The following is a 14188-nucleotide window of genomic DNA, read 5'->3' as shown; positions in this document are numbered from 1 at the left end:
CATTCGTATTATTCTTTGTCTCCATTCGTATTATATTGGATTATTGGAATCTTTTCAAAGTGCTTACCTCAGCTAATTAAAAAAATGAAAATGACCTCCAAGAAAGTGTGAATCTGAAAAAGGAAGCTTTACAACTTTCTCCCCAGATCGGACCCTAGAGAAAGATACCATAATAGGATTTGGAAAATGATACCATGACTCAACGTTTGTTCTCTTTTCTTTTCACAAATTCCTTCTTTTTTTTATTTTACACAACTTCATACCCAATAAAATGTCTAATTAAGAAAAGGGTCCAAATGTCTCTACATTTTATGCTTTAATATAAGTCTTTATTTATAAAATGTCAATAACTTCAAATTTAAATGTTAAATTAAAATCATTACATGTTATTTCTATTATTTCTGTATGCACCCGTAAAAGATTACGACCCACATCTAACGACTTGTTTTGACATAAATTTTAAATTTATACTATTAGACAATTAAAAATTGAAGACATAATAAAAACACAACAAATACATGCATTTGAACGAGTAAGTCTATGGTACTATGCATATTACGATTTGTTACCGTGCTACAGCTCTATATTCGAGTTTTCAAACCCTAACGGTTGATCCGAACCGTTAATCTTGTTCTCCATATTAATATGTGTTTGGAGACCAAATTTTACATTTTTTGAAATTTTTTTACTATTTTTTTAGATTTATTGAAAATCACTGTTTTTGGATGGTCCATAATTTTCAGATCAAGTAATTTTCTCATATTAATTTTTTGTTTAGAAATAAGGATTGTTGTTAACTTCGTCATTAATTTTCTTTTAGATGTTATAAATAATTAATATGTATCTCTTCGTGAGAAGCTACATCCATCACCATCGAGTCGACAAGAGACTTAATTTTTTATTTTTTTTTAATATTACCAGTTTGTCGATGTGTGAGGATTAAATTTGAAGGCAAAATTAAGAAAATACCATCCACATATAAACATGTTTCCAACAGAAAATAAAAGGAACAATATCTTTTTTTCCGGGTTCAATTCCAAGAATTCATAGATATTAATTACTCTCTAAAGTAATTAACAAAATGTTTTTCTGGGGCTCTCATTGCCCCCTCCCCTTCTCTATCTCTACCTCCTACTTATTCTCATCAAGTTTGACACCTCTTTATTTTTTTATTAGACTTTAATAAGTGAATAGTTTCTTTAAAAGAATATGTAATTCAAATAATATTTTTTTTAGACATGCAACGAAATTTTCGGTTTTAATTAGATAATATATATATCAAATACCTTTTTTTGAGTATTTATACTAGTCTGCACTACCATAATGAAATTATTTACACAGTTATACCGGTTGCCACTAGTATCTCTGGCCATCTCATATTGATAAAATTACAAAAGACAATAAATTTATAAATAGAAATCAGTTAGATTGGAGTTTTATAAATAAAAATCATATCGAATATAATTGCCATTTTCACCCAAGTAATGTGTAAACAAACAAAGAATAAAATATATATTTTGACAGTATATAATTATTTTTTGTTAAAATATAGAAATAAATTATTTTTATATCTTATATTTTGTACTTCTTATTTACATTTCAAAAGTATTTATATTTTTATGTAAAGTTTTTACTCTTGTTTTTTTTTTAATGATTATAAGAAAGTTTAAATGAAACACAGTTAAATAAGTAAAATATACATTTAACAGTTTGTCTTCTAAGAGTTAGGCTGGGGTGCTATGGATAGCATAGTGGCCTCCCGTGCTACGGCTCAATATTCGAGTTTTCAAAATCCAAACGGTCGATCTGAACCGTTCATCTTATTCTCCATATTAATATCTGCTTGGAGACCAAATTTTATAATTTTCTGAATTTTTTTACTATTTATTAAGCCACTTTGAAAATCGCTAATCCAACGGTTTTACTGTTTTGTGCAGCCACCGTTGGATCAACAATTTTGTAAAATACTTAATAAATAGTAAAAAAATTCAGAAAAATGTAAAATTTGGTCTCCAAGCAGATATTAATATGGAGAATAAGATGAACGGTTCGGATCGATCATTTGGATTTTGAAAACTCGAATATTGAGCCATAGCATAGAGGCCTCTGTACTATCCATAACACCCCAGCCTAACTCATCTTCTAATAACATACTGTATAATTGTGTAAATAAATACTTTAAAAAAGTAATAGACATTCGGTATGTGTATTATCTATCTGGAAACATAGAGATAGAGAGAGGGAGAAATGAGAACTCTACAAAAGTATTTTGTTATTTATTTTAGAGGACGGGCATTTTGTTTGAAAAATTTAGAAAATATAGCAATCACAGTAATTTATAATTTTTTTTAGAGGAGGGTTCAAATGTCTCCATGTTTTTGTGCCTCCATCATGCCTCCATCTCTCTCTATCATTTTCAAAGTTCAAACAGTCGATCCGAATTGCTCAACCTAACCTCCATACTAAAATATGTTTGGAGACCAAATTTTATATTTTTAGGAATTTTGTTTACTATTTTTTTAGATAGGTACAAAAATACTGTTTTTGGATGGTTCAGATTTACTGATTTTGTGTCTATCTAAAAAAATAGTAAAGAAATTCCTAAAAATATAAAATTTGGTCTCCAAATATATTTTAGTATGGAGGTTAGGTTGAGCGGTTCGGATCGACTGTTTGAACTTTGAAAATGATAGAGAGAGATGGAGGCATGATGGAGGCACAAAAACATGAGGCATTTGAACTCTCCTTTTTTTTTTTTATTGATAAAATTTTCCATTAATTAATATTCGTTCCTTACTCCATGATCACTGTACAAACCACCAGCTTCATCACTGTTCTTTCCTTCCCCCGTCCTCATTCTTTATAGCCCATCTATTAAACCAACCAATCTCTAGACTAGATTCCATAACCCCAAAACCCAAATGGGTCGCTCTCCATTGCTCTTGCTGTTCCTAATCTCTCTTTCTCTAGCCATCATTACAAGATCCCAAAATTCAAACCCACAAAATATCACGAGTGTTAACATAGGAGCTCTCTACACATACAATTCCATCATTGGTCGCGCTGCTAGGCTTGCAATTGAGCTGGCACTAGAAGATGTGAACTCAGATCGAACCATACTCCCTAACACGAAGCTTAATGTAATCTCACAGGATACCAATTGTAGTGGGTTTCTTGCTACAATTGAAGGTACTAAACTCAACATTTATTTAATTTCAATGGGATAGAATAATGTTTGACTTTTTTTAATTAAATATACTTTTGTCTTAGAAGGGACTTCCAATTTAAAGAGAGTATATGAGGTTATACCTTCTGTTTCTGTATTTGTTCTAACAATAGCCCATGTAAAGTTGGGATTGTTCTATTGACAACCGTGACAACCGACACAATGCTTCTCAAAAGTTAAAAAGCTAAAATTATTTTTTGGTTAAAAAGGCCGAAGCCCAGTTTCATTAATAAAAACGAAACAAGTTTTGGAAAAAGCTAAAATTATAAGTATGTACGAATTATTTATAAGTTGTATATCAAATTTAATGCAATTTGAAAACCTACAAATATGATTATCTATCAAATAGTTGTAAAATTGTTGATTTAATTTTATTGGGAATTCATTTATGACAAAACAATATTTTAGTATGTCAAATTTGATAAGAAGTTTTTTAAGATAATGGAGCCACATTTGTAACTTTATTTTTATTTTGATGAATTTTTGACAATATTTGTCACCTTTATCAAATAATTTGGTTGTCAATATCCACTAAAAAAATTATATTTGTCACCTTTATTAATATAATTAGCCGCTATTAAGTTTTCAAAAAAAAATAATTTGGTTGTCAATATGTTCCTTCCTTTTTTTATAAGACACCCTATTATCATCATCATCATCTATTATTATTTAGTTTTATGATTTAGAAATAAAAGATGGCAAGTGATGTTTGTTGTTATGGTGCAAGCGGACTGAGTTTTATGTTATAGAAGAGAGATGTTTAGCCCTTGGATTTCATACAGCAGCGCAGAGTGACAAGCTGGCTTGTATCAGTACCTATACTGACTTTTGCCAGGTTGCTACTAAATGTTTGCACATCTGTTAGCTCCCATCTATTTTCTAAGATTAAACGCATAAAAACTAAAGTCATAACAGTTTTTGTTTATTTCTCTGGATGGATACAAAAGATAAAGTAAAATCAGCAAAACTTTCATAATGGTATGTATGCATACGCATATGCATACACACAGAAGTGCCTTCATTTAATTAAAAAGGTTTTGACTGTCTATGCGTGTTAGCATGTATCTTTTTCTTTTTTAAATCTTTGTGGATCTTTTCTTAAAAAGCATCTGATTCTTTTCTTGGTACCCTTTCTATTTATTGAGGTTGTCTTGTGAGGAATCCTTTTCTTTTTTTGTTCACACTAAAGTTTTCTGTACATTGAGAAAGTAAAAACCTAAATTTAGTGTGAGCTTTCTAATTTTTTTGAACGGAATAGGCTCATAAGACTTCATCTATATTTAGTGGCTTCGAGGGTTTTAACCCATGACCTCATAATTCATATTGTCACCTTAGTATATCACTTGAGCTACTAGGTCATTTGCTCCAATGTAGCTTATTATGATTTCAACTATTGTGCTATGGGATTGTATTGGTACAATCTGCATATACTTATTAAGTTGCAGTCTAGCAGCCCTTGCCAATATTGGTCTTATACAATTATGATACCATGATAGTTTATTTTTTATTAAAATTCTGAGCACCAAACAAACTCTGAATTAGAATGAAATTTCTACTGTGGTGAGTAACTAAATAAACAAAATCAAATACATAAACAAATAGATATATATGTCTCTTTGTGTTTAAAAACTTTCTAACAAACTAGTCGCTACAAATGCTTGTTTTGTTCAATATTCTCTCCAGCATTACAAGTACTAGAGAAGAAGGTGGTGGCGATCATTGGCCCACAGTCATCAGGAGGTAGTCACATACTCTCCCATGTGGCAAACTCATTACAAGTACCATTAGTCTCCTTCTCTGCAACCGACCCGACTCTCTCCTCGCTAGAATTCCCCTACTTCCTCCGTGCCACTCGATCTGACCAGTTTCAAATGCGTGCCATAGCCGACATTGTAGAATTCTTCCAGTGGCGTGAGATCACCGCAATATATGTTGATGACGACTATGGCCGTAATGGTATTGCCGCCTTGGGGGATGAGCTGGCGCTCAGAAGGGCAAAGATTTCATACAAAGCTGCTTTTGCACAGGCTGTGGATCTGACTGAGATCACTGACTTGCTGCTGCGGGTCAATTTAATGGAGTCACGAGTTTATGTCCTGCACGTGAACCCAGATTCAGGTCTAACTGTCTTTTCTGTTGCTCAAAAGTTGGGCATGACAGGACCTGGTTACGTATGGATTGTAACTAATTGGCTTGCTGCTGTTTTGGATTCTAAAGGGTTCGGTATAGGATACGGGTACAAGTCAGTGGATACTGACCCAAAAGTTCTTAATCTGATACAAGGGTCAATTGTGCTGAGAGAACATACGCCGGATTCAGATCTCAAGATGAAATTTGTGTCCAGATGGAGAAAAAAAATGGGCAATACAGCTACTGTGTCAGGTCTCAATGCATACAGTCTGTATGCTTATGATTCAGTGTGGTTGGTGGCACATGCAATTGATCAATATTTAAAAACGAATGCAAACAGAATAAATTTCTCTACTGACCCAAGATTGCATGATGTGAATGGGAGCACTTTAAGCTTGGCAGTTTTGAAAATTTTTAATGGTGGTGAGGGTTTACTACAAAATCTGCTGAGGACAAACTTCACAGGTGTTACTGGACAATTACAATTTGGCCCAAATCGGGACCTGATCCGCCCCGCATATGATATCATCAATGTGGTGTCTACTGGGCCGCGATTGATCGGGTACTGGTCAAATTACTCGGGTCTATCTGTTGTTTCGCCCGAAATCCTGTATCAAAAGCCACAAAACTTGTCAGGTCAGTCGCGTAGGCTATACAATGTGATGTGGCCTGGTGGAACCACGCAAAAACCACGTGGTTGGGTTTTCCCGAACAATGGCCAGCCCTTGCGAATCGGAGTGCCAAACAAGGCCAGCTTTAAGCAGTTTGTGTCAAGTGAGTCTAATGATGGATCTGACGGCAATGCTAGCAATGCTAGTGGGTTCTGTGTTGATGTTTTCAATGCGGCAATCAAGTTATTGCCATACCCGGTGCCGTGTTCTTTTATACTGATTGGAAATGGTACTGTTAACCCGAATAATGATGATATGGTCAAAATGATTGCTCAAAATGTACTCTCTCTCTCTCTCTCTCCCCCCCCAAACACACACACAGACATATGTCAAAATTTCCAATACCATACCAAATTAGACTCGGTCTCAACACATTCCAGTGGTAGTAATACCTGTATGAAGGTATTAACTGATGGCTAACTAACAAGACCAAAAAGAAAATTAGTGCCATGTTGGTATGTTTGATACTGAGACATGGAGGTCACTTATCAGTCAGGTCCTGGTAGTGAACTGTACATGTACTATATGAATTGTACTTGAAGTTGGTCCAGTGGGTATAACTTATAGCAGATCAAATAGCTTTTTTTATTATTATTTTATTGAGATCTCATCTACTTCTAAACTTTTCAGGAATTGGACGCAGTAGTGGGGGACGTAGCGATAGTGAAAAACCGAACAAAGATAGCGGATTTCACACAACCTTATATTGAAGCAGGTTTGGTGATAGTTGCACCAGTTAAGCATGACAGCTCAAGTGCATGGGCCTTTCTGAAACCATTTACACTCCCAATGTGGTTTGTTACTGGTGCATTTTTCCTATTTGTTGGAGTTGTTGTTTGGATTCTCGAACACAGAACTAACGAGGAGTTTCGCGGCAAGCCTCGAGAACAAGTTGCCACTATATTTTGGTGAGCATTCAGTTACTACCTTTATTTTTTCTCTCTTTACCCTCTTTTGAAAGTCTTGTAGCAGCTGTGGATATTGGACTATTTGAAAACATATCATGGATTTCCTTCTTTTGACAGAACTGTGTAGCACATTACAGTTTTTATGAACATTATAAACATGTGTACTTTTTTTTCTAATTTGTTTTAATTATCCATTGATTTCCTTTTTAGAAAAATTATCTATTAATTTGTTTTGTTCATTCGCAGGTTTAGCTTCTCCACTATGTTCTTTGCACACAGTATGTCATCTTACTTCATCTCTGACTTGAAACCAAAAGTAATACACAAAGAAATGATTATAGGTGCACAAAGCATCACACAAACGCTACAAAACAGCAGATGCCCATATGCAACTAAATGAAAAATGATAGATATAAAATAAGGAGAGGGGCTTTCTGGGTACTTTGAATAAACTATCTGATGAATAGCTTTTTCCAACCCTTGTGCTGGCACATAGGACATGATTTCAGATGCATGCTTGATAATATTCGGTATTGTCACAAAGTATATTTTCAGAAATAAAAGAAAATTATTTTGAAATATAATATTATTTTGTCTTTGCTGTATTTTTAATTGTAGGACAGAATACAGTATCTGTGCTTGGCCGTTTTGTGCTGATTGTGTGGTTGTTTGTGGTCCTGATTATTACCTCCAGCTACACTGCATCTCTCACCTCGATCCTAACTGTCCAACAACTCTCCTCTGGCATCAAAGGCCTCGATAGCCTCCTAGCCAGCCATGACCCCATCGGGTATTATAAAAACCATATATATCTTATTGTTAAACAAATAGATTTCGCAAAAACACCCAACTTGTGGTGTTTGGAAAGAATACATCCAAACTAAAATTCTGGTCCAGTATGTGGTATAAAAGATTTTCTGTGACAGGTTGTGCCTCTATTCAACTTGTGGTGTTTGGAAATAATACATCCAAATTAAAATTCTGGTCCAGTATGTGGTATAAAAGAATACATCCAAACTACTATTCAACATTTTCTGTGACAGGTACCAGGTTGGTAAATTCACAAAGAATTACCTCGTAGAGGAGCTGAACATACCTGAGTCAAGGCTTGTGCCTCTAAATACTATTGAAGAGTATGCTGATGCCCTGACGCGTGGGCCCCGGTGGGGTGGTGTCGCGGCAATAGTTGATGAGAACCCGTATGTTGAGATTTTCCTCTCAAATTATTGTAATTTTCGCGTTGTTGGTCAGGAGTTCACCCGAGAAGGATGGGGTTTCGTAAGTCTCTTTTCAAGACTTATTGCAAAGTATATAGTATCGTTCCAATTTAAAGATATGTTTATAAACTTAACTCGTATACAGTTTGAATTTTTGGAAAACCCAATAATTCAAATTTCAATGGCAAATAGTGTCCATATTTTAAAGAGGGTTCAAATGCCTTTACATTTGTAGCTCCCACTATGCCTCTATTTTCTAAACTTTTAATTAAACTCTAAACCTGACATGTCAAATTAAAATGGTTAGATGTGATCTATGTCAGTTCTTCTATGCACGCATAAAAAATCACAACATTTTGTAATAAAATCCAATGGCATAGATAATTTCTAGATGTTAATTTTCCAAGTTGTTGGTCATAATTATTTATGTACGTCTAGAGTACATTATATAGGGCAAATCCAATGGTTTCATTTTGTTTTAGAAATTTTTGTAATAATGCATTGAATAATTAGAAGCATGAAAAATGGAGGCATCCACACCTACCTTTTTTTTCTCTTCTAAAATGCAGTTTTTTTAGGTTCATAGATTAATAACGTGCATCTGCTTGAGACTACTTGTATAATCTATGGGTAATGTATATGTATTTGGAACATACCATTTAAACATGTATAATTTTTTTCTTAATAGGCATTTCAAAGAGATTCTCCTCTAGCAGTTGACCTCTCAACTGCTATTCTGACATTGTCAGAGAGTGGAGAACTCCAGCGCATTCACGACCAATGGTTGAACAGCCACGGCAGATGCAGCTCCGAGAACACAGATAGCTCTGAGGACACAGATACCGAATCAAATCGTCTAAGTCTAAGCAGCTTTTGGGGCCTTTTTTTAATATGTGGTGTTGTTTGTGTTTTGGCATTAATTATATATTTCATAAAGATTTGTCTTCAGTTTAAAAGATACTACAACAAAAGAAAAGAAAATGAATCTGCATCGGTGCGACCACTTGTCAATAAGCCAAAGCCTCTTTCTTGTCTTGCTATTTTCAAGGATTGGATCGACTTTGTGGATACCAAGGAAGCAGATCTCGAAAAGAAGAGCGGACAGGTGAAAACTTCCATTACGAAAAAATCTAGTGATAATGGTAGCCAAACCTCACAAATTCCTATTGATTAATTATTAGTGTAAATATGCAGGGTTCTTGTTTATAAAATTTAGTTTGGAAGTCCTTTATTGAAATTGAATTGTGAAGGGGCTAAAGATTCAATGTGGAGTATGATTTGGAAACATAATTGCCTGTAAAAATTAGAGAGTTCATTTCATTGGTAAATAAAAAACAAGATTTTGACACAATTTAATCTTATAAAAGAAGGATTGGAGGGGGATACCCCATATTGCTTTTGATCGGATCATAATACTATTGATAATACATTATTCCCAAAATGGCCTTATGTCTGAATTATCTCAAAATGTTAGCACATTACAATCAACATGATTTCAATTTTGATTCGGTAAAAGAGACTTGGCAATGCATTATTATGATGTATGATGTGCAAAGAAATTGTTATTAACATATTATTTGACTTTTGATGCCATCTTATGGGTTGTTTGGTTGGAGAGGAATAAAATTTGTTTCAATCAAACTAACCTTAAAGTGGGAAATTATTACCAGCTATGTTTATTTCTCTAATTAGATTTTGTATGACTGGCCTAGGAATTTTCTTTTTTTGGATGCAATTTGTTCATCAGTTATTTCAGACACAGCTGAAGGAATTGCACACAGATAAGAAATGACATAGTGGACTGGTACAATCTTGGTACCAGTGCCAGTGGCAGAGGTGCGGCGGGATGAAATTGTGGTGGCTTATTGAAAATGTGTTTGATCCTGAATGTAAATATTAATGCAAGGGCTCCTTGGCCTAAACTTAATTTGTTCTGAGCTTTGCTTTTTGGCTTCTTTTTTTATAAATGTGTAGTATTAATAATTGTTATTTGTGCAGTAATTTTGCTTGTTTGTGACTTCCATCATTTTTTTAAGGGTAAGTATGATATATCTTTATAATTTATCTTACAATGTACGTGAATTGAACACAGAAAGATTCTCTTTTTGAATTTTGCATAAAACAGTCACTGTGCACTATTGGGTCTTATTGCTTATTACAACAGTCCATTTTTACATAAAAGTTCTTCTAATTGCGGTAGGTACAGTAAAGTTGCTTTAACTATTTTACTACATAAAAGTTCTTCGACTCTACCAACCGTATGCATTGAATTGTTGTCAGGCCCGGCCCTGGGGCTGTGCAGCCAGGGCGACCGCCCCGGGCCCCAAAATTCTAGGGCCTCTAAAAAGAAAAATTAGTTTGTATATATATAAAAAAAAAATTGTATATATAAAAAATAAATAAACTATTAGAGTTCAAATTTTGTATATATAAATGGTTCAAATTTTTCTATAAATAAATATGATTTATTGGCATATCAATAAAAAACCTGACCGGCTAATTGCTTCTAGGGGTGTTTATTGGGTCCGGTTTAGTCGGTTTTGAACCAAATCAAATTAGTTTGGACTAAACAGTTTGATTTATTCGGTTTAATGGTTTGGTTCAGATTGCTTTTTAAAACCGAATTACAACTTCAGTTCGGTTCGGTTTGGAAATTTTCAAAATCGAAAAAACCGAACCAATCGAATTTTTATATATTATGAATTTGGTCCAGACTACCCCTAGTTTATTTCTTAATACCTCGTTTATTTCTTAATCAATTGCTTTAAATACTTTGGTTTATTTCTTAATATACTTCGGTTTATTATAAATCAATTGCTTTAAATGAAAAAATTAATATCTTTCGATTTGAACCGAAGAAACTGAAGAAACCGAAATAAAACTTTAGTTCGGTTCGGTTCAGTTCGGTTCTATTTTTAAAACCAAATTGTAACTTTGGTTTGCCTAGTTCGGTTCAATTGAAACCGAACCGAACCGATGAACACCCCTAATTGCTTCCATAAGTACTTCAGCACCATATGTTTATAAGTAGTTTTTGCGTTTTAAAAGTCCAAATAGTCGATCCAAACCATTTAACCTAATATCCATATTAAAACGTGCTTGGAGACCTAATTTTACATTTTTTTTTGAATTTTTTATTATTTTTTAAGGTAAGTAGAATTTTTTTTATGGTTCAGAAATTTCTAAATTAATGGATTTTCTACCTATCTTAAAAAAAGTAAAAAAGATCCAAAAAAAATGTAAAATTTAGTTTTCAAGCACGTTTTAATATGGATATTATATTGAACAGTTCAGATCAACTATTTGAATTTTAAAAATACAAAAATGACTTAAAGCATATAGTGTTGAAGTACTTATCAAAGTGTATTAGCCGGTCTCATAAATTTTTTGTATATATAAAAGGTCCCAAATTTTCTTCCGCCCCGGGCCTCAAAATCTTCAGGACCGGCCCTGATTGTTGTATCCGTTTATTTCCCATGCCCGGGATTTATTTTAGAGCGAGTCTATGGTACTATGCATATCACGGGTTGGTCCGTAATACGGCTCAATATTCGACTTTTCAAAATTTTAACGGTCGATTCAAACCGTTCATCTTGTTCTCCATATTAATATGTGTTTGTAGACCAAATTTTATATTTTTTTGAAATTTTTTTACTATTTTTTTACATATTTAGAAAATCACTTGATCTGAAAATTTTGGACCATCCAAAAAAAGTGATTTTTAATAAATCTAAAAAAATAGTAAAAAAATTTCAAAAAATGTAAAATTTGGTCTCCAAACACATATTAATATGGAGAACAAGATGAACGGTTCGGATCGACCGTTAGGATTTTGAAGAGTCGAATATTGAGCCGTATTACAGGCCAAATCGTAATATGCATAGTACCATAGACTCACTCTTTTTTTTAAAGAAAATCTAATCAATGGAATATGTTATGAATAATAAAATAAATGCAAGAGTAATGGAACTAGACACATCTCGTGTTTGCCCCTCGGAAATGGTCACTTGTTTAGACTTTAGAGAGAAACTGTGGTTCAAAATAGCAGTGCTATTAATAAGACTATACCTTATTCATTTCGACAGAGAAGACAAGGAAAAACAATGTGCACTCTTGGATCTTATTAGTACGATCTCATCTCTGCCAAACCAAGACAAAATCTTAGGTACACAAAATTCAACATTCAATAAGGTTATTTTTGTGATAGCAAGTTAAAAATGGAATTTTATTTTTGTGCTTCAATTATGTCCCACATCTTTATTTTTATTTTTAAAATTTAAAAAGTTAATTCGAGCCGCTCATCATGATGGAGACCAAATTTTTTATTTCTAGTAACTATTTACTATTTTTCTAGATAAACACAAAATCATTATTTTTTATGAATTAGAATCTTTTGAAAAAAATAAATTTTGTATCTATCTTATTAAATAGTAAATTTTTTCTAAAAGAAATATTGGTCTCCACGCACATTTTAATATGGAGATCATGTTGAACAATTCAAATCGACTCTTTCAACTTTAAAAAACAGAGATATATTTTTTTTATATAAAATATTTGTATTTTATTTATTTCATAATTATTGATATCATACATCCAACATTGAGCTCTTCATTAAATGGCAAGTTGTCAACATTGCCAATCCAGGATGGTTTTCCAGACTGCGCCATTAGATTCCAGCACCAAGTAATAACCAATAATATCTCAAAAGGGAAAAAGAAAAAAAAGAAAAAGTAATAACCAATAGTAACTTGACTTTATATAGCATCAGAATATTAAATTTTGAGTCCTATTGAGATCCTATTGGTAAGAGCGGGAAGATGAAAGTGAAATACGAAGAGCATGAAATCGCCTTGCCCCATGCACTGGTAAACCATGAGAGACTACAAATGTAGGAGAAAAGCGGCAGCAATGAGCCGGACTTATTCTGGCAATAGTCTCTTACTCTGGTTTATAGATGCTGGTTCTGGTACGTTTGTGTGTTAAAGTCAGAAGCTTATTTTCTTATTCTTTTCTAGCACTGGAAATGTAAGCAGGAGTTATAGCTTTTGAATTGCTTTACTGAGATTGACCTACGGTTCTTGTAAGAAACCAAAAAAAAAAAAAAAAAAAGGAATATTAAATTTATCTCTGAGTACGGCCGTTGTAATATCCTCAACACCTGCCGAAATTTTTATTAATAGGAAATTAATTAAATAAATATTCATAATGGATAACGAATCTGAAATTTTTCGAGATATATAGGGAAAACGTGATAGTTTATAACGTCATCTGGATGTTATAGACTGTCACGGTCAAAATTAGCAATACTAATCACCGCAATTATTAATTAACTAAAAAAAATAATAAAAAAAAATCAATCTTGACCGTGATTGATAATCACGTCCAGCTCACGTGTTACATAAACTTACATATCACTTAGGCTAGAAATTGCCTGGCCGTTATTGATAGTCATGGCTAGAATTTTGTTTTTTAGTTAATTAATAAGTGCGGTAATTAATATCGCTAATCCTGGCCGTGATAGTCTATAACGTCAAGAGGACATCATACACAATCACATTTTCTCTATATCTTGAAAAAACTCATATTCATTCTTCATTTTGATATTTATTTAAGACGAGGATTCAAATGCCTCCATTTTTTGTGCCTCCATTGTGCCTCCATTTTTTAAAACTTTAAAAACTCAAAATTTAAGACTTAAAATTCAAAATAAAAACGTTGGATATGATCTACATCATTTTATCTATTCACATGTAAAAAATTATGACATTTCAATTTTGTTTTGGTTATCATCAAAAGCTTGTAAAAAACATGCTAATGTGGATAATTTCTGAACGTTGATTTTTCAACTTATTGATTCACATAAAAACAAAATTAAAATGTGATAATTTTTTATGAGCACATAGAGAAAATAACATAGATCACATCTAATGGTTTTATTTTGACTTTTAAATTTTAAATTTTGAGTTATTAAAATTTTGAAAAATTGAAGTATAGTGGAGTAGGGCTGGCAAAAAAATTCGAGGTTCGTGATTCGAT

General features: G+C 32.9%; 1 protein-coding gene across 5 annotated transcripts in view; it reads left to right on the top strand.

Annotated features, from left to right (window-relative positions):
• The window catches only part of LOC144562233 (glutamate receptor 3.5-like), a 36434-nt gene extending 26261 nt beyond the window's left edge, over positions 1–10173 (top strand). Inside the window, exons 1-7 of one of the 5 annotated variants that reach the window (XR_013514012.1) lie at positions 2808–3189; positions 4910–6306; positions 6658–6935; positions 7182–7213; positions 7559–7725; positions 7979–8213; positions 8841–9552. Coding sequence is in view for 3 of the 5 variants with exons in the window: in XM_078311417.1 (XP_078167543.1) it covers positions 2922–3189; positions 4910–6306; positions 6658–6935; positions 7182–7213; positions 7554–7725; positions 7979–8213; positions 8841–9326 (2868 nt within the window). In the remaining 2 variants the exon portion in view is untranslated. Of the gene's footprint in view, positions 1–2807; positions 3190–4909; positions 6307–6657; positions 6936–7181; positions 7214–7553; positions 7726–7978; positions 8214–8840; positions 9553–9899 lie in introns of those variants that run through there. The other 4 variants (XM_078311417.1, XR_013514013.1, XM_078311421.1 and 1 more) reach the window with 4 other exon arrangements.
• The last annotated feature ends 4015 nt before the right edge of the window (positions 10174–14188 follow it).

Source organism: Carex rostrata, chromosome 11 (assembly GCF_964058835.1).
Source record: "Carex rostrata chromosome 11, lpCarRost1.2, whole genome shotgun sequence".
Lineage (NCBI taxonomy): Eukaryota > Viridiplantae > Streptophyta > Magnoliopsida > Poales > Cyperaceae > Carex > Carex rostrata.
This window is presented reverse-complemented; position numbering and strand designations above follow the sequence as displayed.